Raw genomic sequence first — 27,568 nt, forward strand, 5'->3', positions numbered from 1 at the left:
TTTCAAAAACAGTATTGTAAAGGAACAAAAATAGTAATTCTGAAGAAACAGAAACCTCCAGGCTCACCATTTTTGGGTGTCAGGATTGGTTTTCCACCCTAGGGCTGTTGGTCACTGACAAACTGAATCTCCCCAGAATCCAGATGCCTGAAAAGAGTGCCCTTCCTAAGGAACCCTTCAAGTTCCTCAACACACAGAATCCTGATCATTCCGCTCCCTGGACCTTCTCTGCCTAGTATGGAAGCTCTTTGCCACATTTGTCTGAATTTAAATAAAAAATGCAACTAGGTCGTCTCACTGGTTACATTTCAGGTGGTCAGTAGTCACATGTGGCTAGTCGCCACTGTATTGGACATTGCAGATGTAAAGCAAGGAAGCTGAAACTTGATATTTAGATAATTCCTAAAAAATAACATATCCATAAAAAGTTCCTCCTGTTAGGTCGCTACTGCTGTTTTGATGACCTGAGGTCAGTGAACTTTGAAACCGCTCCAGTACCGACTCGGAAGTACACACTTGCCGTGAGAGGGTTCTCAGCCTTTTTTCCCGTGTCTTTGTCCCCATAGCTGCTGGGTATGCTGTGTGCGTGCATCGTGCTGTGCAGGAGGAGCAGAGACCCTGCTTACGAGCTCCTCATCACCGGTGGGACCTACGCGTAGCAGCAGCAGATTCACACCTGAGCTTTCTAGCCTGGTTCTGATTTTGGAAGGTGAATTGAGCAGGTCTGCTGCTGTTGGCTTCCTGAGTTATTTTAGTTAAAGCACACGCATCCTGGTGTTGGACAGAGCAGCTTGGCTCTTCATTTACCTACCTACCTACCCTCCCACCTATGACTTTCTTTTCCCTTGTTCTAGCTGATTCTCCACATCCCTGAGTTTTTAAGTTCGGTGGTAAATGTTCTAATATCAGAACTATTTGCAAGTTGTATAGTGTGGTAGAATTAAAGGAGGTTGTGGGCCTGCTTTTGTTACCTCCAAGCATAAATGGGACTGATTCTGAAGTATCACCGGACCCTTTCAGTCTTCACAGTCTTGGCCAAAGGTTTTGGGAGGGAGGGGGAGGAAGTCAGCTGTCTGGTTAAAGTTAACACCAGGTGGTGCCCCTCATCAGTGTCCTTTTAAAAAACATATACTGTAGTCCAATAAGATAGCAGTTGTACAAAATGGCTAAAATAGATTTTAGAGTCATAAGGTATATATCTTGGTTCATCTTCAAAATCAGAGACTGATCTTTGAAACTAGTGGTTTTTAATCAAAGCTGACTTTATAGGAGGAGTATAATGTATACACTACTGTTTTAAAACCATTAGTGTGTGTGTTTTTTTTATGATTGAGCCCATTCATCATGTCTTAAACTCATTTGGAAATAATGTACCCACGTAGACTAGCAAAATAGTATGTAGATGTGATCTCAGTTGTAAATAGAGAAATCTAATTCAATAAACTCTGTGTCATCCCCCAACACGTAGTTTTTAATTATTTTGGGACACTTGAATTCCAGAGCAGCAGCGTAATGTTTTAAATGTTGGTGCTGTCTGTAGTCCATTGTGATTTGCATGTGTTTTAATTATATCTGATGCCAAGTTCTAAAGACCTTGGTATTCAAGAAACCATGAATGCTTTTCAGTCATATCCTACAAATATGAGCACCTGCTGTGTTCAAGGCTCTGTGGATACTGTGGTGGTGCTATGCTGTTCTTTGTCTCCAAGGAATTGGAGTCCCAGTATAGGAGATATATACAGAAACAGATAATTTCCATACAGTGCTGTGATTTGTAGTGAGCAAAGAATGGGAGATAGTAAGAGCTGCGCTTAACCACAGCTTCCTGTAAGAGATGCCTGAGCCTGGAGGCTGAATAGGCTTGCGGGAGAGGTTACAAAGGAGTGTAAAATGGGATAAAGCCGGTAGGGAGCTACAAATAGTTCCTTTTGCCTGCGGCTTAAAATACAAAGCTGAGAAAAGAAGGTGAGGAAGTGGCAAAACCAGGTCCCCTGGGGTCCTACATGGCACCCTGAGGAGCTCAGAGTGCACATGGTGGTAATGAGACCTTTTGACAGGTCCCTGTGGCTGCAGTACAGAGGCTGGATTGGAGTGAGTGTGACTAGGCATTGGTTCAGTTGTTACACTCAAGAGAGAGTTTAAGGGCAAGAAGTAGGGCACTGTTGGTAGAGGTGGTGAGGTAGGTAGACTCAGGGACAGTTTAGATTGGGAAAAAATGGCAACATTTGATCATTGATTGGATGTGGGGCAGGGAGAAGAAGGAAGGAATCTAAGATGAGTCCCAGGATCTGGCTTGGTTAACTGTGGACACTGAGTTAGTTGGGACCAGCTACTAACATTAGGAGCAAGTGACAACCAGATCTAGGGTGAGTTCACATTCAGCTTTGGACTATTGATTTTGAGATGTCCGAGTATCATGCAAGTCTGTCCTGCCGGACAATGGAGAAGACACGGGAAAGGCGAGGAGGAAAAACTCCTGTTCAGAAAGTGGAAGTTAACAAAACATTCATGATTTCAGAGAGCTCCAAGGGATTTGATAATGTTACCACTCACCCATCCCACCTCTCGTCCCCCCTACCTGTTGCACAGTTGGCAAGAGTGTTTTGCTTGTCCTGCTGACCTTTCATTACCATCATCATCCCCCTTCCCTAACCCTGCCCCCCTCCCAATTCTATGGCTACCCCATCATGGGTTAGAGCTGAGGTAAACTATGATGTTGGTTACTGTCTTAGTCATCTAGTGCTGCTGTAACAGAAATACCACGGGTGGATGCTTTTAACAAAGAGAAATTTATTTCCTCATGATAAAGTAGGCTAAAAGTCCAAATTCAGGGCATCAGCTCTGGGGGAAGGCTTTTTCTCTCTGTCGGCCTCCTCATCGATCTTCCCCCTCCCCCGGACTAGGAGCGTCTCTCTGCAGGGATCCCAGGTCCAGAGAACACACTGTGCTCCCAGCACTGTTTTCTTGGTGATATGAGGTGTCCCCCTCTGCTGGATTCCTTTTCCTTTATCTCTTGAGAGATAAAATGTGGTGCAGGCGACACCCCAGGGAAACTCCCTTTACGTTGGATCAGGGATGTGACCTGGATAAGGGTATTAGAATCCCACCCTAACCCTCTTTAACATAAAATTACAATCACAAAATGGAGGACAACCACACAATATACAGGGAATCATGGCCTAACCAAGTTGACACATATTTTGGTTGGGGGGCACATAATTCAATTCATGGCAGGTAGCTCTTTCAGCACAACAGAACTGGGCCCCTACAGTAGGAAATTGCTTGAGGGAAGTACACCAATTGGTAGCCCACTTCTTGAACTTACCCAAGAAACTAATTCCACATACTCCTCCCTCATACATTTCCATCTGCTTGCCCTGTGCTCTCTCAGCTGGACCAGATCTGCCATGTTAACAGTGAAGCCAGAAACGCAGGATGACAGCTCCAGGGCCAGGTTAGCCATTCTAGCTCCTGCCAGCTTCAAATTGTGTGTAGTTCCTAGTACAGTACTGGAAATGCCCTTTTTCCTAGCCTGGGAACCCCTAGAAAGGGAAACTGTCCATGTCGGCTAAGGCCATATAAATTCAGCTTCTACCTGCTTACCATCCCCAGGTCTCTGCCACACCGCATGGAGCTGAGACCAAGAGTTTGTGTTATCCTGAGACCCTATTCTTCAGAGGGCAAAAGAGCCACTCCACCTGTCTGTAATGAATGTGCTCTCCCCCTTTCCCAGGGTTTCCCCGACCTTGTCTGCACATTGGAATCACCTGGGGAACTTTGACAACTACAGCTGCCTGGGATCCCAGAGTTTGTGTAGTCTGGGGTGCCAGTGTGCAGCCAAGGCTGAGAACCACTATGATATCCTGTTGCCATTATTGTTTCCTGTTGCCTTTTTTAAAAAACAAACTTTATGTGGAAATAATTTCAAACTTAAAATTGCAGGAATAAAAGTCAAACTTATAAGGCCTGAATATCCTTTGCTTAGATTCACCTACTAACGTTTTAACCATTTGATTTATCATTTGTGTTCTGGCATGTGCCCTGTCTCTCTGCCTCTACACATACGCCCAATACTTCAGTGGGTATTTTCTAAGAGTAAACGCATTCTTGGACATAGCCATAGAATAATAAAATTCAGTAAATTTAACATTAATGATACTTTAATCTACCACTTGTATTCTGCTTGACCTCATAATGTCCTTTATAATGTTTTTTCCTGGTTAGTTCTAGATCCATTCTAGGTTCAAGTATTAACGTTTAGGTGTCATGTCTCTTTGGTCTCTAGAAGTCTTCCATAGTTTTGTCAGTTTTGACATGGACATTTTGGAAGAATAACCCAGTTGCCATCGAGTTGATTCTGACTCATGGCAACCCCACGGGTGTCAGAGTAGACCTGTGCTCCATAGGGTTTTCGATGGCTTATTTTTTGGAAGTAGATTGCCAGGCTTTTCTTGCCAGGTACCTCTGGGTGGGTTCAAACCAACAACCTTTTGGTTAGTAGTCTAACCGTTTGCACCACCCAGGGACTCCAGTCCCTTTATGTAAATGTTGCTGCTCATTTTGGGTTTATCTGCTGTTTCCTCTTTCTTAGATTCAGGGTTTGCATTCCAGGTAGCCAAGATTCTACCTGGTCATGTTGTGTCCTCTCAGAGCAGTGCATCTGGAGGGACACAATGTCCATCTGTCCTGCCTTGATGATCACCTGGTGTATCATTCAGGGTCTGGTGAAGAGAACATTTGAACAGAGCTTGTTTCAGCTTGTCTAAAGTGAGGCTAAAACATCAGCGTCTTAAAATTCTCAGGTGATTGCGTTGAGCAATCAGGGTTAAGAACCACCCCTAGTCCCATACATAAACTATACAAGTAGAACTTGAAATGGAGGGGGTGCCTTGTCTCCTCCCTTTGACCTCTAATGGGCTCTGCTGGGCACAGTTTGAAAGCACATCCCTGTGGTCCTCATGTTTCTGTCAGGATGCCCAGGGCAGTGAGCCCACTTGCTAATGGCCACATTGTTCTGGGCTTGTGCTGCTGTTTCACGTGCCAGGATGGGGAAATAGGCAGACGTCTCCAGTTGCAACCAGGTCTAGCCAAATAGATAAACACCTATGTTGAGGTTGCTTGGCCTAGGAATAGCTATAGAAGGATGGTCAGAATTAGGTGTTGGATACCAGCGGCGCTTGAGTCCAAATGGTGGCTTGCTTCTCCTTGTCACTGTTGGGAAGGACTTGCTGACATAACCACAGCTGTCCCGAGGGCGTGTTAAGTGATGAGGGTTTTGCTCAGCCCAAAGTTTTGCTGTTGATTATAGCCAAGATTCGGAGGTGGTGGGCCTTTTTACTCAAAGCTACCCCTTGCTTTTTATCAGTATGTACCATTATCTAATTTGAATCTTACCAGGGATAGTAACTTGCCCAGAGGCTTATTGTGCCTGTCTTACGGATGATGAAACTGAGGCCCAGAGAAATTGTAATTTGTCAAAGATCATACAATTAAGTATGGGCCTGGATTCAGACTCTGATGTTCTGGCTTCAGGGCCACTGCTCTGTGCTGTCTTTGAGCCACCCTGTGTCAGGAAGAGGGCTGCGGGTATTTATCCACCCCGTTACACACACGCCAACTCCCTCTACCTGGCACCATCTCCTCTGCTGGGAAGGCCGCCTGTCCACGCAGTTGGTTCCCAGCAGCTGAGGTTGTGTGCAGGAGAGCAGAGAAGGCTGCAGAAGGCAGTGGATCTGACTTAGATCCATTGTGTTGGGTTTTTTTTAATGCTGGTATAAACTGCGACCCGAGAGTTGCTTTCAGTTCTCTTTTCTGGCTGCCTGAATGACTGGAGCACAGGCTTTGTTATCCAACACTCCTTGCCCATCATCCTCTGGGGCCAAAGAAACTGCAGCACCTGTCAGAGATGATGATAAATATCTAGGCCAAAGGCTTAAAAAAAAAATCTTTGCAGTAGAATGGAATGCTCAGTAAAGATGACAAGGTATTTTCAGAGAATAAATAAAGCATCGATACAGAGCTTTCTGCTCTTTTCTCTCCTCTTTGCTGCCCACACAGAACCTGAGCCAGTGGGCATCTCCTTGATGTCCTGCCTCTTCTGGTCTCTGTCCCCCTCAGCTGTGTCTTGTAGGCTCCTGCCCCAAGGCTGTCTCAGCTCTGGGTCTTTGCTCAGGCTTTATCTCTGCTGATTCCCATCTTCTCCCCACTTCTCCACCTGGGGAAGGCCTGTCCATCTTTCAAGGCTCAGCTCAGAGTCACTCCTCACCTCCTCCCTTTCCTCTCTTCCCCATCCCTGTCTCATGTCCCATAAGTTACCATGTCCTGTCCTTCTGCTTCCTACATTCCCCCAGAATTGCTTGACTCTCCATCCCAATTGTCACTTCCCAGACAAGCCACTGTCATCAGTGTGTTAGACAGCCTGCATCTGGCCTCACTGCCCCACTCCTGCCCTGCTCACTGTCTGCTCTGTATCATAGGGGTTATAGAGGTGGTACAATGGGTAAAGCCCTTGGCCGTTCATAGAAAAGTCGACAGTTTGAACCACCAGCTGCTCCACAGGAGAAAAGACCTGGCAACTTGCTACCGTAAGAATTTCAGCCTAGGAAACCCTATAGGGCAGTTCTACTCTATCCCGTAGGGTTGCTATGAGTCAGAATCGACTCAACGGCACCTAACAACAACATAGAGTGTCTGCCTACCCCTTTTGGGGTAAGGGAGCTCTTTAAGGGCACCCCTTTATCTTAGCACCACCCCTTATCAAATACAGTGCCAGTCACACAGAAGTCATCAAAATATCGGATGAGTTACTTCTGGGGTTGCCTGACAGTCTGGTACCTGGCTGGGCCTGGTCGGGCTTGACATGCATGTCCCAGACAGTATCTTTGGTCCCAGGTAAGCTTTTTTACAGTCAAGTCTTTATTTATGGACAGCTTTCTCTCTTCTAGGGAGGTGTAAGTCCAACCACTGGGTTATATTTTCCTCTGCAAACAGCTTTGTTTATAGACTCCAGGTGGGTCTGGGACAGGTGTGGGCATTTGGTAAGCTTCTCTCTGAACGTGCTTTAAGAGGGTAAGTGACATTTCAGGAAGGATTTAAGCCTCAGTTTTTGATGATTTTTCCCCCCAAAGGTCCAAAGCCTTTTCCATGCCTGTGGCCCCACAGCCGCCTGGTGGGAAGGGGTGACAGGTGACCCAGGAAGCAGCTATCCTCACCCTCAGCTCTGGAGCCTTGCTTCCTATACCCATCCAGCAGGGCCTGCCTCAGGCCTTAGCACCTCTTCCTGGCACCAGCATGAATAACACTTTGGCATAAACCAACCCTTTCACTGCGTTAGCTTGAGGGACTCACACACCTGAGACTGGGGTGAGAGGCCACAAACCAGAGGCAGTTTCTCCCCCCAAATGTTTGCTGAACCAAACCCATGTTTTTGCTCAAGTGATAAAGGTGAGTGTCTGCACTGAACACTGGAACAGCCCCCTTTGACTGGAGAGACCATTCTCCCGGCCCCTTCCTTGCCTTCTCCCTAGGGCAGAGCTTGGTCAAAGGTCTTGTTTTTGCCACCTGTGGCATCTGATATTTGCCTGGAGGCACATGGAGTAGTCCTTCACATGCCAACTGTCAGTTGTGTGACTGGCCAGGTAGGGCCAGGACCAGTGGGGGAAGCCACAAGCCCACAGTGGGGCTCCATGGGGTATGATGCTCCCTGTCATCAGAGATGTCGAAGCATACTGGGGTGCCCAAGGCTCAGTTCCCCAGGAGTGCCAAGGAGGGTATCACGCAGGAGATTTGATTAGATTCTCTGAGTATCTTCTAAATTCTGGGGAATCCCAGTGATGACCCTCGTTCAACTTCTCTCTGACATATGCCCATTGTGGAGCTGCCAGAGGCAGGAAGGAGCAGCAGGGGATCTCCCTTTCCCAGTCCTGGCACAGCTTCCTCCTGGTCAGGGCCACCTGTTCCCAGAATCCTCTGTGCCTGCTCTGCAGTTGGGACATTTTCTGTACTGTCATTTAACTTCCTGGGCCGTTTGGTGTCCTCAGCCAGGTCAAGAGCTCTTTGAATAGTGTAAGGGACTGAGGCTTTACTCACCTGGTCCTCACTGGGGCCTAGCACAGAGCTGTGACTAAAGGAGGATGGTCCAGAGGTTCAAAGTGAATTAACCAAATAAAGAAGGTCTACAGGGGACGATTAAGACCCTTCAACAAGTGGTTTCGTCACTTAGGACATGGCCAGTGGAGGAGAACAATGTGTCCTTCCAACCGCACCCCCTAGCCCTGCAGCTGCCCTGCAGTCCCCAGGCAGGAGGGGGAGGTCAGCCAGGATGGACTGCTGGCCTATTGTGCTGGCAATGTCAGGGCCCTCTTGTCTTCTCTCCCAGACGTCTCCCCTCACTCCCTTCACCCTCTAATCTGAGCTCTTGGACACTGGGGCAAGAGAAAGAGAAAAGGGCCAAGGAGAAAAAGAAGGCACTTCTTTATTCCCTGTGGGAGAGGCTCCATAGGGAGCAGCCAGCATCCATCCCCAGGGTGAGTAGGCTCGGTTCTGGGGCCGCAGCAAAGCCTGGGCAGTGGTGGGGGCACTGCTGGCTCCACAGGCAAGGGAGGTCCAGGTGGGGGCTCCTGCCCTTCCTCAGAGCTTCTCCAGGTAGGAACCAGGGACAAAGCCACGCTGCCCATTCCGCTCCACTGTCCACCAGCCGTCCTCCCCTTCCAGGATGACCTGCAGGATGTCCCCTGTGGAGATGTCCAGCTCATCGGAATTCTGTGTAAGAGATTCAGAACACACCAGGCTGGAGGGCGTGGCTGGGAGGACTCTGGGCTGTGCTGGGGCCATCCCTTGGAGACATAGGATGTGGGGCACCCCATGGAACTTAGCCTTCACTGCCCCCGCAGTTTGTCACCGTAGGCCCCCACAACCTGGGCTTCTTCCCCTGCTGCTCCCTTCTCTCACAGCTCCAGGCACACAGTGACCACACCCAGTCCACCATGCCCCAAGTCCAAGGGCACACTCCTGCCCCAGGGCTCGCCACATACAGCCCCTTGCTGGTGTCCCCTATCCCCCTGCGAAGGCTTCCTCAGACCTTCCCCGCCCCGGCTAACCCATCATACAAGCCCACCATCATTTGTTCCTGGCCTGTCTCCCCAGCTGGGGACTGGGGTTTGCTGATGTGCACCCCAGAGTCATAGCCTCTGCCAGTGCTGCCCCCACCCAGCCCACCTCGCCCTGTGGGGCTGCTTGGCCTCAAGCCAGATGGGTGCACCCCTCCCCTCCCCTCCCCGCAGGGAGCATGTGGGACTCTGGGGCTCTCTGCCCTGTGACGGCCTTGAATCATCGTCTCCCCATGGACTTCAGAAGATCCACTCCAGCACAGCTGAAGGACTCATGCTGGCCGTGGCCACAGAGAACAAGGTCTTGACCCTGAGCCTGACCCTTAGGTGGCCCGAGCCTCTGCCAGTCTCCCTGCGCGAGTACACGTTTGCACATATGCACGCACACACGGGCACACAATGCCACATCTGCATGGACAGCACACAGTCACACGTGCCCCACGAGTGTGCATGGGTACAAATGCAAGCAGACACAGGCACTTTATTCATCAGCATTTGTCTAGCAGATGCTCACTGAGTCCCTGTAGGTGCTGGCTGTGTTCTGAGTGCACACATCCCAAGCAGACTCCCAGGTGCACATGTCTGTGTACACAGACCCAGGCGCACATGTGCAGTGTTATTCTCATGGATACGCACCCATCTCTGGATAAATGTCGGCCCCCGCTCCTACGATGACCTGTCCCTCCCTGGTCCCTGTGTATGTCCTGGTCCAGGAGGCCCCACTGGGGCCAGGAGGTGGCTCCCCGGTGGGCGAGGGGCTTACCTGCGCTGTGTAGTCATAGAGTGCCTTGTAGCCCTGGGCTGGCAGGCTGGGGGTTCCCGACGTATCATGCACTGCGATGGCAGCGTAGACACTGTTATTCTTCTCGGAGGTGAGGCTCAGGCTCTCTGTGGAGGCTGAGAGCAGAATGAGGTCTAGACCTTGCCCCTTTCCAAGGCCTTTGCCCCCTGGAGTCCCCTCTTCACTGGAGTTTCCCAAGGCCTGGCTCGCTCTCTCCCCTTCCCTTCTCTACTTGCTGTTGGAGGACACACCCTTACCCCTTTGGGGTCTCTGGCCCTATCTGTGCCATGTAGGAATCGTCTCTTCCCGCCCGGGGTCACAGTGTGTTGGCCCCACATCACCCCCAGTTACCGGCAGGAGCTGCAGTCGATGGCATCTTGGGACTTCCATGCAGCAGCTCAGAGAACCTGGCCAGAGGGAGGAAAGAGGGTGGGTCCCGGAAGGGACCGGGCTAGGCAGGGAGCCCGGTCAGAGCCCCTAGGGCTCTCTCCCAGGGCTCAGACATGCAGAGGCTCCCCAAAGGGTGGTCCCAGTACGCTTTGCCTTCCCCACCAGCCCCTTCCCATCCCTTCACTCAATATGCCTGTTCTCAGCACCTGCTCCCTGCGGGGCCCCAGGGTTTGCTCTGGGGGTTCTAAGATCTCCATGCTGCAGCCTTGGGATGATGCCCAGGTCTCCACGCCCACCAGGCCCTATCCAGCGTCCTAACAGTCTGCTCTTCACCGGCCTGGGCCGAGCCAGTTCTCCTCAAAGCCCCACTGCCACCTCCTGACCATGCCAAAGGCAGCCCTCGGTATGTACGTGAGTTCCTGGAGGCAGCGCAGAGCGGATTCACCCCTGTCCTTGCAGCCGGCCTGGCTTGAGCCGGGTCACGAAGGTTTATTGGATAAAACTAGAGATCATGAGGCAGACGCTGGGGCCACCTCATGGGGAGGCAGACATGGGCGCCCCATGAAACAGACTGCAATGAGGGCTATATAAGTAGAGGCTGATGCTACTTCCCTGCCTCAGGGAAGACTTCCTGGAGGAGGTGGGGTTGAGCTAAGTCTTCAAAGATGAGTGAAGCGTTGACAGCCTAGGTGCTGGTGTTGCCGGTGAATGGGAGAGGGGGCCCAAAGGTGCAGAGAGAGACTGCACTGGTGGAGTTTGGGGAGTGGAGCAGGGCAGCTTGGGGTGTGTGGGAGACGCGCCTGGAAGGGATCTAGGTCAGGGGCCCTGAGTGCCCAGGTGAGGGGCTGGGCTCTGGCCCGGGCCTGTGGGAGGCTGCCCTGTAATGGTCCCAGAGTGAGGTGAGGGACGTGAAAAGCCTTTTGCCATGGCCCCTGATCTGAAGGCTAGGGTTCCTAGTCAGAAAAACCCAGGAGATCTGGGGTCCCCAACGGGGGAGCAGCCAGAGTGAGCACCCTCAGCCCAGCCCCCATCCCACCTCCTCTTCGGGATCCTCGTCTACCTGCCCTTCAGTTCTTGTCTTCAGAGGGTTTGAAGGCAGTTAGGGGCAGGGCAGGGCTAGGGAAAGGGAGAGGGATGCCCAGGCTGCCAGGAAGGCCAGGGGCTCAGGCCCCAGAGAGGTGCAGTCAGCTCCTGTAAATGCTATAGGTCATCTACCGAGGTGCCCAGGCCTCGACCAGTCCAGGGGGGTAACCCAGAGAGGACATCTGCCTGCCCACAGGCAGGAGAATCCAGCCCCTGCCGCTGAAGTGGGCTTGTGAGTGGACACACGTGCCCAGGAGGGAAGCTTATGGGCACCGAGCATGGGGCTGCGCCCACATGAGAAGGGTTGACGCTAACACAGGCATGTGAAGATGCAGATACTGGCCCTCCTGGACAGCCAGGGCCGTGGTAAAGCCAGAGGGGCTCTGGATGGGAGGAGCGGTGCAGCCAGTGTGGGGCAGGGTTGGGGCCACAGTCTCTGCTTGCTGAGGCGGTAGTGCTGCCTCCCCCACGGTCCAGGCCCCCACATTCCTCCCCACCTGCCCTGTTTTCCTGGAGTGGTCTCCATTACTGACACCAGCACCTCCCCTCTCCTGACTTGTCAGCTGCTGACCACTCCCTGCAGCTCCTCCAACCCCGCCTTGTTCTGGCTGCCCCATCCAATAGCCTTGACTGTCCCCTGTAGTGGCCGTGCTCAAATACAGCCATGCTCTCTTTTATCCTCATGAGGCACCCCTTTCTGTCTTCTTGGTGCTGCCTCAGGTGAGCTCTTTCATCCAGTTGCTTAAATGACCACCTCTGCTGAGATCCAGGTCCTCACCTGGGGTGCAGGGAGACCTGAGTCCCCAGGTTTTTATAACATTGCAAGGCTGTGAATGTGCCTCCTGGAGTCATCGCTTTCTCAAGATCCTCAAGGGGGTGTTCTGTGTACCCCTGATTCCCATGAGCCTCTGCTTCCCACCAGGCGTCCTTCAGGATGGCTCCAGAGGCTCCTGAGGCCTTGGGAATGAGCCACCCTCAGAGAGCTCCATAAGCCACCTCCCACCATGCCTTACCTCCCAAGGGCAAGGCCTGTCCCAAGGCCCTGGCTCTTCTTTGCTGAGGTTGGTTGGAAAGAGGATGTCATGGAGGCCTTGAGGGTGGGGGCACCGGCACCACATGAAACCCACATCTGTTCATAGATGCCCACAGACAGGGCACATAGCCCCCTCAGAGACCTGGCTGCTGAGGGGCTCCATGAGCAGGCTGTGGAGCAGTCGCCATTGTCACCCAAGGCCTGAACCATGAGAGTTGTTAGGTTCTGAACTAGGCCCGCCACTCATGGGCCCCAGGACAGAGAGAGGATGTGCAAAACCCCTGGCAACAGATGGCGCCATGGCACTAGGACCCTGCCACCTGAGCACAACCAGGCCAGGGCAGGGGCCCTGGAAAAGCCTGGCGAGTTCTCTGCCCCTATGCCCCAGATCCTGTGCCAGCTGCAAAGCATAGCCACCACAACCAGACAGACCAGGGCACCGAGGGTAGGAGCAGGGCCCAAAGGACAAGGAAGTGTCCCCAGAGCTCTGAGCACAGTCGCCAGTGAGTAACTGGGGTGTGGTTATTTGTTTGATGCCTGGGTCCTTAGCCTGAGGGCTCCACGAGACTGGTTTGAGCCTGTCTTGTCCCCACAGAGTGCCCAGGCACACAGTAGGTGCTCAGTAAATATGTGGGATGAGCCAGTTGCAGGTGGAGAGGCGGGACCCACTTCCCAGTCTGCCCTCTGCGGCCCAGCCTCTGCATGTGGCCAGTGGACATCCAATCCGTTGGGTGCTCACCTCTTTATCATGCGGAAGGACGCCTGTGTGTTAGGGCTGCCAGATAGGGTGACTTCTCGATCGTAGTAGTTCATGTAGGGCACTGGGGCTGCGGGCAGCAAGCTGGTGAGGCCCGGGCAGTGGAGGGCAGGGCAGGCAGTATCTCATGCCACCCAGCACCCCAGCCTGTTCCCACCCAGAGACCTAGGCTGGGCCCCCAGTTTCCCGTTCTGGCCCTGGCCCATCCTGGCACCTGGATTTGGGAGAGGCTTACCCACTCCCATGAGAGACCCCACTGTGGTTACCCACCAAGACCAAATTTTCTGGACTTGGGAGTTAGTGGGGCCCACTAATGGGGGTTGACCTGCAAAATGTAGGCTAGGGTGGGGTCTCGGAGGAGGCTCCTCACCCCTAATCTTCATCCTCACCACCCCTGCCCCCGCCGCCCCAAGCCTTAGAGTACTCTGGTTCTGCTTGTCCACTGCCTCTGGGAGGTAGCAGGCAGGGGACCCCAGCCACAGGACTGCCCTGTCCCCTACCCCCACCCCTGGAATGGCCAAGGCTCTTGCACCCAAAGGGAGCTGTGAGCCACCCCAGCTGTGTCCTATACTTGAGGCTCAGAGAACCCAGGGCCAGTCTTCTGGAGATGGTGGGCCTCACCTGGGGGCTCGGTGCCCGTGCTCTTTGCCTGGATGAAGCCATCGATGTCGGCATCCACACTGCAGCCTTCCAGTGTCAGCCGTACCTCCTCGTAGAGCTGGGCAGGAAGGAGGGAGGCTGTGGGCCGGGCCTCACCTCGATGCCCCCCTCAGCCAAAGCCCTGCCTCCATGGGTCTGAACTCCACCCAGGGGCTCCCCACCCCACCTGTCTCCTCCAGGCCTGGAGTACAGCTCAGCACCTGTATCCAGGGACCTCGGCACGTAAGCACCCCAGATCTACCTGAAGGGCCAGAGCCCTGGCTGATAGCTCAGCCTCTCCTGCTTCCTGAACACGTACTGTGCGCAGGACCCTATGCAAGAGACTTAACTAGCCTGTTCTCTGAGGTAGAGACTGTTTTCCCCATTTTACAGGTGAGGAGACTCAGAGAAGGAAAGTGAGTTGCCCAAGGTCACAGAGCAAAAATGGTGAGCAGCAAGTGTTGGATATCAGTAGGAGGGGCTCCAGAGCCTACACTCCCCCTGTGCTGCATGGAGGCCACCAGGGAAGCTCAAGTCATTCGGGAAGAAACCCATGGCCCATGGGCAGGAACGGCAGACAAGAAAGAGCAGCAGGCATCAGGGAGCCAGACCTGCCCTGAGAGAGAGCTCGTGGCTCCGGGGCTGCGTTACCAGAGGCCCCACCCCTAGGTGGGGGTGGCAGCCACTCTGCTGGGGAGGACATGTTGGGCCCAGTCAGGGGAACCAGGACACCCTGGACATGTTTGAGGACAGAGCAGGGACTGGACCTCAGCTCCTATAAGCACCAGGGCTGGAGCAGAGCAGCCAGGGTCCTCCAGCCCATCTGCAAACCTCTGGAGGGGCTGGTGACACATACCCCCCTGCCCCCTCTTGCTCTGTGGCTCCGAGGACAGAGCCAGGTACCTTGGGGTGGGGGACAAAGAATAACAGTCTTCCAGGCACAGAAGCTGGTGGCCCTGTGCGGTGCTGAGCTCCCGCTCATGGAGCAGTGGAAGCAGAGGCTGAGCGGCTGTGGTCCGAGACGAGGGCCCAGAGCCCAGCCACAGAGGACGAGGGGTTTGCTGACTGACTCAGATGGGCCTGACGCCTGACGGCGCTGTGGCCCTCTCTCCACACGCCTCAGCCCCCCACCTCGTCGTCCTTGACGCACTGCATGGACAGCTGGTTGCTGTGCACCCACAGTGCGTTGCGCAGGATGGTCAGCCGGTCGGACTCCTGCAGTTGGAAGGCCTGAGGGGAGTGGCAAAGTGAGACAGGAGGAAAGCTGGGCCCTGCCCACAGCTCATGTAGGGCTGCACAGTCCCTTCCACTGAAAGCCAAGTCTAGAGAAAGACTCTCCCTATCGGCCCCCAGCCCCAGCTCGATGCCAACCCCTGAGGTTTCTGGGAAGGGAGATTGAGCTGCCTGTGGGATTCCTGCCCTCTCCCTCCAGACCCACCACACCCTGGAAAAGGCCCTGGGGGGCAGTGAGAGGAGGACCAGACCCAGGGTCCTGAGGCCTCTCTCCCAGGCGGAGCCCATCAGGAAGCTATGGGTCTTGTCTGAGCCTCCATTTCAGCAAAAAGGGGGTGAAGACTCCCAAGCCCATCTGTGACAAAAGGTCCCAGGGCACAAAGCAGGCAGTAAGCACCACAAGGGCAGGGACCCAGCATGGGGCCTGGTGAGGAGTAGGTGCACCATGAACTGGCTAGTGAGTGGACGAGTGACTGAACGAGGGAGTGAATGAATGATGCCCTCCCCCACCACTGCCTTGTGTGGGAAGCACTAGAGCAGAGTAGACTTTCCCTGTTCTACAGCTGGGAAAGAGGCTCCACACTGGGCTCACTCACCTCACAGGTGGTCCGGTGTTCCTGCTCCCACTCGCCCCGCACCTTCTCCAGCAGCTCAATGTTCTGCCTGTACACCCGATCTGGAAGCACAGGCAGCCCTCAGGGAGGCCATGCCCCAAACATGGGCTCCTTGACACCTCTGAACTCCTCCCAAATCCTTGGAGCCCCACCTCCCTGAGAGACCTTCCCCAGCCCTGGGAGTGCTTCATCTGAATGATGGTGGGCTGCCCCCCGTTCCTGCTCTTTCCAGGGTGACCCAGCTCTTCCACCCGACTCTGAGCTGCTGGGGGCTGCGGTGGAGACGCACCGGACACACGTTCAGGGTCCAGGCCTCTCCATCACCGGCCTACCCCTTACTTTCCGGATGGGAAACTGAGGTTCAGAGAGGGCAGCAGTGCACTGGAAGGGGGGCAATGGGAGCATCAGGACACAGGGCTGGGAGGCAAGCAGGCTTGGGTCATTACCCCCATCCCCAGATCTCTGGGGGTCACCTGCTCGCCACCAGGGGAGTAGTCGCATCCTGGGAGGGGCAGAGTATATACGAAGGAGAGCCTTCCTGGGGGAAGGGAGGAGGGGTGAAATCTCTGTCCCAGGAGGTATGCCAGCAGGGCCAACGGGCACTGGAGGGGGCTCTGACATCAGGTGAAGGGTAGAGGAGACAGAGGCCAGAGAAGGCTGTGCATGTTCAGTTTGAGTTTGTGTGCAAGTTTGTGAGAGTGTGTGCATGTGTGCGTGAGAGAGATATGAGTGGGTCTGCCTCCCATGGATGGCATGAATGTCTCCCAAGTCCTGGGCTCTGGAGCCAGACGGCCTGCGTTCAACTGCAGTCACCACCACTTATTGGCTGTGTGAGCTTGGACAAGTTACTTAACCTCTCTGTTCCTCAATTTCCTCATCTATTAAAAAAAAAGGGGGGGTGATGATAATAGCACCTACCTTACAGAATCATTGTGAGGATTAGTTGAGACATATAACACACCAAGAACAGTCTTGGCAAATGAGAGAACACGTTTTAATTGCAGAAATATGGAAATGAGTATGACATGTGTGTAACTCTGTGTAGTTGGGTGTGTGAATGTAAGTGTCCCCAGGACTAAGAAGTGTGTGGTAGGGAGGACTGTCCAGGCCACAACACCGGGTCTGAGAAGGCAGGCAGGGCCCACGTACCAGCCTCTGTGGCCAAGTCCTTGCACTGCTTGGCTTTGTTCTGGCTCTGAGGAGAGAGAGAAGCAGCTCTGAGCCCCTTACACCCCTCGAGGAACCAGGGCCCACCCACCCCACTCCAAAGTGACTCTGTTACTCTCTCCCCAGCCTCCCAGGGGGACAGACACTCAGGAGCCAACTGCAGACAGATTCCATCATTTACTGCCAGCCTCACTCCACAAAAGACGCGAGGCTAGTTCCAGTAAAAAGGAATAAGAACAGAAACCTCCAACCCATGAAGATCCAGCCTAAAAACTAGATGTCAAGACCTAGAGGGAGAAATGTAGACCAGGGGCCAGGCCTAGTGGCCCCACGTGGCCAGTGCTGAATCCACTGGTCAGGACTTGGGCTCTGAGCCCTGCCTTGAGTACCCCAGCTCACCCTCAGGCCCCTGCCCTCTTTGGGCCTCAGCTTATGGGTCTGTGCAATGGGTGAAATGTGTTCTTGGGACCTGGTGGCTCTGACACCCCTGCCCAGCCTGGGCCAAGGGAGGCTGTCCCTGGCATGCCCTGGAGGTCAGAGCAGTCAAGAGCTCGGGCTCTGAATGGGCCTGAGTTTGGATCCTCTCTCTGCTGCATCCTGGCTCCAAGACCTTGGGCAAGGTGCTCCTGTTTCTGGGCCTCAGAGTCCTCTCTGTGACACGGGCCTACAGAGCCCTCCTCCAAGGCTTGTGTGAGGTTCAGTGAGGTAGCTGGTGGGATTAGGGGAGTGGGATGGGTGGCTCTAGCTTCTGCTTTCTGCCCCGTGAGCTCTGGCCTAGGCCACAGTGGGCCTGCTTTGAGGATTAAGGGCTAGGGTGCAGCCTGAAAGGGGGATGAGGTGACCCCATCTGTCCATGCCTTTAGATTCTAGGCACCCCATTCCACAGATGGGGAGATGGAGGCCCAGAGAGGGTACAGGGTGGTGATCCAAGTGAGAAGCCAGCAGGCCCCAGAAGCAGTCCTCTCCTGGGGTATCTGTAGCACCCTCTCCCAGCCTCCTTGCCCTGCCCCTGCCATAGATGACACCACATGGTCCCAGTGGCCCCACACACCTTCTCCACCTGCTTCTGGTTGCCGCTGGCACTGATGCGCTCAAAGGCCTGCTCGGCATCGTCCGCGTCACGGCACTTCTGCTCATATGTCCTCTTGGACTGGGGGTATGGAGGGAGACACTTAGGGGGCTGCATGGCCCTACCCTTTCCTTCAGAAGAAGGCTGCCTGAGATCAACCTCTTTTCTCCCTCTTGGGGTGCTGTGGGCGGAGTGGTGGCATCCTTGCCAGGGACAGGGATCTGGGGGTCAGGAATGGAGATGGAGAAGGTGTGGGGGCTGCTGGCAAAGTCTCATCCCCAGACCCTTCCCACTGCGGACAGGGCAGCTCTGCCCACGGCCCTGGCCTCTTTGGGGGTGTGGCCATAACAAACCACTGCAGGACCCTGAAAATGGCCTACATCCCCCTGTTGCTGAACCTCTGCCCAGGCCGGTCCCTCTCACAGAGCACTGCTTTCCCTTCTTGACCAGCGTTCTATGGGGCACCGCTCAGGGGGCCTTCCTCCCTCCATCCCAGAGTCCCCAGGTGACAATGAGGATCACCCGTGGACCACTATCTGGGACAGTCTGCCCATCAGTCCCCCAAGGGTAGGGCCTGGCTGATCCACTTGGGGCACTGGTGCTTGGTGCAGCCCCAGCCACCCAGTAGGCCGCAGTGTTGGCTGGACAGAGTGCTGAGGCAAGCCACATCCTGGATCCCAGCCCACCCTGGGGACCACTGCCTGAGCGCTGCCACCCTGGACCAAGGAGGAGCCCACGACCTTCACACTCACGTCCATTGTCTTCTTGTAGAGTGACAGCTTGCTCTTCTGGACACGGTCCATGACGGCCTCGTACTGCAGGGGACACGAGGCTCTGAGCAGGGGACCACGGCCTCAGGACGCTCCCCTAGGCCAAGAGGACGAGTGTCCCTGGGATGAGGCGCAGCACCCCCCTGGATCTGAGGGTCTGGATGCCTTCCCTCTCCCGAGAACTGTTCAGAACAGAGAGCTAAGGAGAAGCCCAGTGATGCCCGCCATGTCCTCTGTGCTGCAGACCCCTAGCAGGACTTGGTCTCTAGCCAGGAAGCATCCAGCCTACACACACGCACACATACACACGCAGTCCTTCCTCACTAGTGCCTGTATACACAAATGCACACGCACAATGATCCACATGTGCACATGAAGTCCCCGTGACACACATGGAAGTGCACACTAACAGGCCCGCACACTTCCAGCTGCTCACACGCACACAGGCCTTCATGCACGCCCGCTTACAGATACGCCCACATGTACACACAAGTCCACTCTCCCATGCTAACACGTGTACAACCAAAAGCTGCTCACAGATGACACACATGCACCAAACATGCTCATGGGCACATGTGGGCACACCAGGCCTTCTGGAGTTATTCCCAGAGGGATGAAACTCAGCCTGGAGAGAGCAGGTGATAAGGTACGAGGAGAACTGGAAATAAAAGAAAAAAAACACCCCTCAAATTGGGGCTGGAGCCAGTTTGTGCCGGGGTCCCAGTGGGGGCCCTGTGCTAGCTGGGGGATCTTGGCAAGCCACCCTGTCACAGACGCAGACACAAAGCCAGACAAGGACACGTGCTCACGGTGTGCCCGTGCTGTCTGCACACACGTATATACATACACACACCAGCCACGCAGGCTCACCACACACCACATCACGGCTCTCGGCTTGCAGGGCCCTGGCTGCTCAGCAGCTCAACAGACATCACAGTTCTCGCCACTGGAGAGCTCAGAATAGCAGGCCCATCACAGCAGGTGCTCTGTGGGCAAGTCCCACCTCAGAGGGTGCTGGCTTCGGGGACCCACTGTCTGCTGTGGGATCCAAATTTAGACTCCTAAAAGCCTGAGGCCCCGGCTGGCCTCATGGACTTTCCATAACCAGAGTCAAAGAATTTCTGTGACCAGAGCCACTAATCGGAGCTGGTGCCCTGCCTGTGCACACTCAAGGATCCTGGCTCTGGCCTGGGCCCCCAAAGCTTGGGACATGAGCATATGAGTCCCATCTTGCAAAAGGGAAACTGAGGCACAGAGGGGATGGGTTTGGCCAGGACACCCAGGCTTAGACTATCTGCCCCACGTAGGGTCTGTCAGGAGGGCCTATCACTTCTTCAGGCTGAGAAGGGCGCCCTCACACTTGGGGCCCTGTGATGGCGAGCTGCTCTCCTTCCCCAGCAGCATCTCACCTTCTTCCTCTGTTCCTTCTGCCTCTCACGGAACTCCTCAAGCCTCCGCAGCTCCTCACGCAGGGCCAGGGCCAGCTGGATGTGCGAGCTGCCCACATTCTCCATTTCTGCAGCAGAATACGGAGACATCAGAACTGAGGGGCTTCAGCCGCCTACACACTCGCCCCTGCCTGGACCCACCCAGCCCCCGCACCTCATCTTCTGTTCATCCTCCCAAATTCTGGTGCAAAGCCGGGCCGCAGCCTGAGCTCACCCCTCACCATGTCTCTCTATGGGGGGGCTGGGGTCCTGGGGGAGGGCTGTCCCCTGCAGCCTGGGGTGGGGACAGTCGGGACTTAGGGACTTACGCTGTTTCAGGGAGTCAAAGGAGGCCCTCAGGGAGCTGCAAAACAGAAAGACTGGGTCAGAGGAGGAGAGCGAAGCGCAGACCTGATGTCCGCTGGCCTCGGGGACTGATTTTGCGGGGAGGGCCCTTGGCACCTCACACGTGCTGTTACAGACCAAAGCGTGCCCTGGCCAGACAGTGACCATCCACATGCTCCAAATGGGGTTTCTGGAAGGCAGACCCCTCCCTCTGGGAATTATAAAGCAACCACAGTTCTCCCTGTGAGAGAAGAGGGAGTCTTCAAAGCCCCCACCTAGGTCTGCTCCCAGCTGCATTCTTAGAGAAGGTGAGACTGTCTTCTGGACCCACCCTCCTTCCTGAGACCCCCTCTCACCCACACACAGACAGCCTCTCCCTGCCTCTTCAGGTTCCCAGGACCCTCAAGACCAGTTTGGAGTAGGGGAGGGCAGTGTTCATAGCTGGCTTTCCACAGGTGGTGTGGAGGCCATTTTGGAGGTGAGCTGAGAGGAAGTGGGATGGGTAGGGTCACAAGGAGAGGAGAGATGTGAGGGGCTTTAGCGGGGTGGCTAATAGGACGGGACAGACAGGATGCACAGGTGAGGGCGGCCAGAGGCGCCTCCCCATCTCTGTTTTGGCAGGTTGAGTGGGGCATAGGAGGGAAATGGGTTTAAGGGACAGGAGGGAAGTGAGGGAGTTTACTTTAGAGCGCACTGAGCTTGGGGTCAGGAGGCAGCAGGGCAAGCCAGTCAGGAGCAGAGATGTGGGCACTGTCAGCTCCAGAGAGGGTTTCAGGAGGGCACCAGTAAGAGCCAGAGGGGAAGAGGCTGCACCAGGCCTGGTGGAGGAGGAAGAGTGTATGCCCTCATAACATTTGGGACATACCCTAAAAAAGTACTTGTTTTTTTCTGAAACTCAGATTTAACTGAGCATTCTGTATTTTATCTGGCAACCCTGCTGAGAGGCCTCTCCCACAGTGCCATGGCTGAGCTGAAGCTTGAGCAAAGGTGCAGGCTGATGAATATGGGGCACCACAGGGCAGGGGAGTCCCAGGGACAGAAACAGGACCAGTGGTGGAGAGTGCCTCTGCCCAGCCTGTTGGCTTTCAGGGGCAGGGGCCTCTCAGAGGGCGGAGCTCCCCATCTCAGGGAGGGAAGGAGGTGTAGAAGCCCAGCCTAGGAAATGAGCAGGACCTCGGCAGGGGCTTCTTTCTGCTCTAGACCCCCTCATGCATTAGAAGCAGACCTGGAGCCAGACAGCATGGGCTTGAATCTCACTCATCGTGTGACCTTGGGTAAGTTACCGAACCTCTCTGTGTCTCAGTTTCCCCTTCTGTAAACCAGGGATAATACTAGTGTGAACAGGGTGGATGTGAGGAGTAAATGAGTTTACACGTATAAAGAACCTCCATCCAAAAAAAAAAAAAAAGAAAACCAGTTGTCTTAGAGTCAATTCCAACTCATAGCAACCCTACAGGACAGGGTAGAACTGCCCCATACTGTTTCCAAGGAGCGCCTGGTGGATTCCAACTGCTAGCCTTTTGGTTAGCAGCCATAGCTCTTAACCACTACGCCACCAGGGTTTCTGAACCTCCATCAGGACCTGTTAAAAAACTAGGTGCTTTACAAGGGTTGTCACTATTATAGAACCATCCTCTGAGCCCACTTCTGCACACCCTGACAGGTCATGGGGGTCCCACAGACCCCTGCAACCTGACCTGATCTGACCTGTCCCCCCAACATGTCCCTTATGGGGAGCCCCCAATAGGACCCAACCTCAGGTGGGGGTCCCCTGCCGGGCAGGTTGGTCTTCCTTCCCACCCCTCAGCGCAGCCTGGGGGCATAAGGAGCAGACTCCTGTTCAGCAGCATGTGTGTGACCGATGCTCACACCTGCCACGTCCAGTCTCCAAGTGCACGAAGAAATGGCGTGTGGCCGATGCAGATTGGGCCCAATGGCGGGGTAAAATTCTCCGCCTGCGTTTGTATTCCCTTAACCTGCGAGGTAGAATACGCTATGGCTTCCTCCCGACCAGGACGCGTGAGGTGCCGCAGTCAATCAAGGAGGATAGGAGAACTGAGGCCAGAGCATGGCCAGGCTTGCTGGGGTCACACAGAGCTGCAGCGAGGTCTCAGGTTGCCGCGCCGAATCCTGCGTCTGCCCCCCAGGCTGCGGGTCTGGGCCAGGGTACGCTTTCTTCTGTGGAGCAGCTCGCCTGCCCCCTAGAGTCCACATGGCCACATGACACAAGGCCGTCTCCACATGGACAACTAGGGAAACTGAGACCATAGGAGGAGCAGCAACCTGGAAGGACTAGCGGCAATACAGGCCTGGGGGAGAACTGTGGGGACCTACTTAATTCCAGGTATCTTACCCTAAACCAGTGGGTCTTGGGAGCTTTTTGGAAATGTAGATTCTCAGGTCCCATGGAGCCGGGCTCTGGGGCCAGCATTCTGATTTAACGCACCTCCAGGTCCTGCTGATGCCACTGGTCTAAATTATTTAATCCTCACAACTCTGCAAGGGGAAGGATGTACCTTAATTATCCCCATTTTACAGATGAGATACACTAGGGTCGGGGAGGTGAAGAAACTGTCCCATGGCCACATGGCTGGTAAGAGATGGAGGAGGGTGAGACCCAGGTGAGGCCAGCCCTCTGCTTCCTACCAGAGGAGTGAGAGGGGTGACTGCCCTGATGACCCCCACCTTCCCTTGGGTGGACTCTTCTCTGACAGAATTTTCTTCTCGCCAGCAAGTACCTCAATCTCTGTCCTTCCCAACACATGCACCTCTTGGTTCAGTCCCACCACTCATGGTTAGAGCCCCTCCAGGCTCTGTGAAGCCCTTCCTCACCCCACCCTGCCCTCATCCACACCATAGCTCCCATACCACCCACTGGCCCCCAACTCATTCATGGCCACACCCTGCCTGAACCCCTCCTGGAGCTCAGGACCCACACATCCACTGCCTGGACTTCACCTCCTTTTGGATCTCACATCTCACAGGTACCTCAGAGTGTCCCAAACGGGCCTCAGTGCCTGCCCCACAAACCTGCTCCTCCTGTAGGGCTCCCTGCTCAGTGAAGGCCCCACTGTTTCCCTACCTGCATTCACCAGAAACCCAGGAGTCGTCCTTTGCTTCGTCCTCTCCCCTCCACCACTTTCTATCTCCTAAATCTCATACCTGTCCACCTGTCACTGCCGTCACCCTAGTCCCTGCCCCCCTTACCTGTACCCCTCCAGCTTTACTTCCCATCCATTAACAACCTTCTCTGCCTTCCAGTCACCTGGCTCCTATCATGCTCCTTCTCACCTCAGGGCCTTTGCATGTGCTAACTCCCCCTTGCCTGGCATCCTTTTCTTTCTCTTCCAGCACTTGTCCCTGTTGTCACCTTGCATTCAATGTCACCCCACTAGACTGTGAGCCTTTGAAGCAGCCCCGATGCCTGGTTCTTCTTCCCTTTGTTCCCAGGCTCATAGCCCAGAGCTACAAACTCAACACTCAGTAAATACTGAGGCCTCATTATTCCTGGTGGTGCAGTGGTTAAGAGCTACAGCTGCTAACCAAAGATTGTCAGTTCAAATCCACCAGCCGCTCCTTGGAAACCCTATAAGGCAGTTCTACTCTGTCCTATACAGTCGCTGTGAGTCAGAATCAACTCGATGGCAACAGGTTGCCTGAGTCAGCTATAAAATCCTTCCTCCTGCCTCCACTGGATGCCAGGAGACCCTCCTGTTGGGGCAGCATGGCCATGTAGATGTTCAGCTTCTGCCCCCTCCCCTGAGAGACTCCAGGTGGTGGAAAATTTCACGCTCACTTCTAGCTCCCATTTGCCCACACGAGCCTGGCTAGGCCCTGAGGGCTGTGCCCACTCACTTTGCCTGGGACAGTTGGGAAGAGATCTCAGGCTCTGACCACTCTAGGTCCCCATCTGCTCCTCTGGGGCTGCAGACTTTCCTGTCCTAGCTCACCTGTTCCCAGCACTGACACCTGCAGGCTAGTGCAGCTTGGCTTGTACAGCAGGTCCCAGGACACTCCCCCGTCTCCTTCTAGACCTCGGGCTTCCAAGAAGGCAACGTCAGCTCTGTGGGCAGGAGCAGGACCCCTGCTTTGCCCAGGACCAGAGGCAGCCCACCATGGGTGGGCAGACTCTCCCCAAGTGAATGATATTAAGGTCTGATCTCATGGAGAGTTTGGAGCCCATCTGAAGTCTCTCTCTGCCCCATGAGATCAGGAAATGATGGTTTCTCTTAGCTTTCTGTCACTCCTGGGTTCCTCCAACTTGCCCCACAGGGAAACTTACCAAGAGCTCCCCAAGCTCTCCTCTATTCTGTCTCCATTGCATGCCTAGGACAGGGACCCCTGTGCAGTCCTCTGTCTTCTGTTACCAGTCACCAGTGCCCTCCTGGGTACCTCATCCCATTGCCCTTTTTGACTTGGCTGTCAGGAAGCTCAGCCTGAAATTCTGTGCTCAAATGCAGTCTAGAATTCCAGTATAAGTATTTCCCCCTTACTCTTTCCACCACATGGCATGTGCTCTTTCCAATCCTGCTTTGGCATCACTATCCCCTGCCCACCTGCCAGCCAGAATGTGCCCACTTCCCAGGTGACAGGTGAGCTGGTGCCAGAGGACACCTGACAGGAATGAAGCCTGCCCATCTCTCCCTCCAGCATCCTCAGTGATGTTTTCTCTGTGTCTGAGCTCAAAAGAAGGGAGACCATGAAAAGATAATCCCTCCCAACAGGAAAACCACAGCACTTCAGGCCTGTAACCAGTGGAGATGGGCACGATGAGGGGATTCAAACCTGCGCCTCTTGGGCTGTTGTCCTTGCTCCTTGGAAACTGCAGAGGGGTTCACAGCAAGCTGGCCCCAGCCCTGCTCACCTTGATTCCCCTGTTTCCTCACCTCCTGCCCTGTGCAGCCGGGGAGCATGCAGGTACCCTTAGCACCCAACTGGGGGCTGAATGAAGAAGAGGGGGACTGGGAGAGGGAGGCGGAGCACATCTGGCTGGGGGAGGGAGAAGAGGTGGCATTTCAGCCGGACCTCCAAGGACAGGCAGGATCGAGCAAGGGAGAAACAAGCAGGAGCCGTCCTAGAGGCAACAGCAGGAGCAAAGGCCAAGAGGCAGGAGACGAGTCAGGTGAACTTTCTGCAGTGCTAGGTGTGTGATTTAAGCCATGGCGATAAGGCCCCCCCGCACATACCTCCTGCTGTCTGTAATATGCATTGAAAGCTCTCGTGGGCATCCCTGGAGTTTGGGGACAAGGTCTTATTTGTGCACCCTACTTACTCACTGCCCAACAGATGTTTGCTGAGTGAATGTGTGAAGGAGGCGAATGCCAAAAATCATTTGAAGGTGGGAATCACCTCCTTTTATTTTATGTGGCCTGAGTGAGGCTCCTGCGTGGTTTGAAGTCCAGGGATGACACAGAAATGCTGCATCTTTCAGGCACTCGCTGGGCTATTTCTAGGGTCATTTAACCTCCTCTGGCTTTTTTCCTGCTCATCTCCCCTCCACCCCCGTGCCCCCCCAGCCTCAACCTTTCCACCTCCCAACTCAGGCCCACCCTTCAGGGGCTGAGAATGAGCATCCCACAAGACCTAGGGGATCAGCTGCAGGCCAAGGGGAGGCTGGGTATGTCGCTCCACCCTAAGATGGGCCCTCCAGGCCACATTTCCTGGGGTGGGCCAACCCCAAGACACACACCCATGAGTCTCAGCCATGAGGAAGTAACCCAAGATGTCATGGCCGTCACTCACACCTCCCTCAAAGAGCCCTCCAAGTTGGCATGGGGATGGGGGGACCTGGTCTAAGAGAGGGTGAAGGAAGACTGGGGTTGTCCCAGAAGGCTTCCTGGGGAAGGTGGGGCATAAGAGCACCCTGAAGGGAGGTTCCGATGCACAGAACTGGGGAGGAGAATGAAGTTTTATTTTCTTTAAATTCTTGGCTCACCCTCACTCAGCCTAGGGCATGGCACACAAATACTTGGCGACTAAATGGGTGGATGACAGACACTCGGCATGCAGAGAATGCAAATGGAATGAGCCAATGACTGAATGGCCTCACCAGGCCCTAGTGTATGCCACTTGGGTCAACAGGAACACTGTGTGTTACTGTGTACAGTGACCTAAGCTGGGAGCTGCAGGGAGCATGGCCCTATGGGAGGCAGCAGGTGAACTGAGATGGGTTCAGCTCCTACTCTTGCTGTTCACTGGCTCTGGATGTACACTGCACTTTCCCACCTCTGAGCTTTTGTCCATGCAGGTGGCCCTGCACCTTCCTCTCCACCTGCCCTCCCTCCCTCCCTTGAAGGAGATGCTCTCCCCAGCCCCCAGCTCTGCCCTGCTCCTCTGGTTACCCCAACCTGATGGTGAGCCCTGGGGAGTGCTGGCTTCTCATGCACCACTCCCCACCTGATCTGGGAATGCTTGTGGCTGGGCTGCAGGGGCAACAGGAGCCGTGGACTTGGGACCCACCGTGGGGTTTGTTCTGCCTTTCCTGCTTCAGGTTTGGCTGAGTGGTGGGACCCAGCATTCCCAGCCCAGGCTGTAGTTCCTCCTCAGTAGGCAGAAAGGCAGAGCCCGGCTCTGCTCCCTACCCCAGCCTGGGCCTCTGCCACTAGAACACCCACTCGGGATTAAAGCCTCCCTTTCCAGGGACTTCCAGCTTCCAGCTTCGCCTGCAGTTTGTCCTGAGGGCCCTTGGCTCTGGGCCAGGAAGGGTTTGGTTCCAAAAAGAAATGGCCAAGGCTGCCCAGTCAGGTTTCTCAGGTCTAAGCCAGGGTGACCCCAATTTACCTGACTAACAAGGGGTGGGGTCTGGAGGTCTGTGAGACTATAAAGACCCTTGTGTTTATTGAGCATTCCCGGTGCATTTGGCACTCTCTGCTCATCATTTCGACTGCCCCCTTTCACAGCTGAGGACCGAGGGCTCAGAGAGGAGGAGTGATCGCCCCAAGGTCACACAGTATATAATTCAGGGCAGACCCTTCCCCACTCAGCCTCCCATGATCATGCAGGGAATCAGGGCTGCCCAGAGCCTCGCCCTGGCCACTTCATATCTCTTCACCTGGGGCAAGATACTGCATCCTCCTCCCCTCACACTGCCCACTGGCTCCCCCGTCTCAGTTTGTTCTCTCTGTTGGTGGTTTCTCCTTCCTTGTTTTAGTTC

General features: G+C 54.6%; 2 protein-coding genes across 3 annotated transcripts in view; one reads left to right on the forward strand and one right to left on the reverse strand.

Annotated features, from left to right (window-relative positions):
- TSPAN3 (tetraspanin 3) overlaps window positions 1-1,461 on the forward strand; it is a 28,777-nt gene extending 27,316 nt beyond the window's left edge. The window contains exon 7 of the mRNA XM_049905509.1: window positions 567-1,461. Coding sequence (XP_049761466.1) covers window positions 567-659 — 93 coding nt within the window. The 3' untranslated portion in view covers window positions 660-1,461. The remainder of the gene's footprint in view (window positions 1-566) is intronic.
- Window positions 1,462-8,455: 6,994 nt separating this feature from the next.
- Window positions 8,456-27,568, reverse strand: part of PSTPIP1 (proline-serine-threonine phosphatase interacting protein 1) — a 48,008-nt gene continuing 28,895 nt past the window's right edge. For both annotated transcript variants that reach the window (XM_049905508.1, XM_049905507.1), the window contains 12 exons: window positions 20,400-20,434; window positions 20,053-20,159; window positions 18,626-18,688; window positions 17,856-17,954; window positions 16,787-16,832; window positions 15,620-15,699; window positions 14,922-15,020; window positions 13,773-13,869; window positions 13,134-13,221; window positions 10,240-10,295; window positions 9,871-10,004; window positions 8,456-8,760 (listed from right to left, as the gene is read on the reverse strand). In XM_049905508.1, the coding sequence (XP_049761465.1) occupies window positions 8,629-8,760; window positions 9,871-10,004; window positions 10,240-10,295; window positions 13,134-13,221; window positions 13,773-13,869; window positions 14,922-15,020; window positions 15,620-15,699; window positions 16,787-16,832; window positions 17,856-17,954; window positions 18,626-18,688; window positions 20,053-20,159; window positions 20,400-20,434 (1,036 nt within the window). In that variant the 3' untranslated portion in view covers window positions 8,456-8,628. The remainder of the gene's footprint in view (window positions 8,761-9,870; window positions 10,005-10,239; window positions 10,296-13,133; window positions 13,222-13,772; window positions 13,870-14,921; window positions 15,021-15,619; window positions 15,700-16,786; window positions 16,833-17,855; window positions 17,955-18,625; window positions 18,689-20,052; window positions 20,160-20,399; window positions 20,435-27,568) is intronic.

This window comes from Elephas maximus, chromosome 13 (genome assembly GCF_024166365.1).
Source record: "Elephas maximus indicus isolate mEleMax1 chromosome 13, mEleMax1 primary haplotype, whole genome shotgun sequence".
NCBI lineage: Eukaryota > Metazoa > Chordata > Mammalia > Proboscidea > Elephantidae > Elephas > Elephas maximus.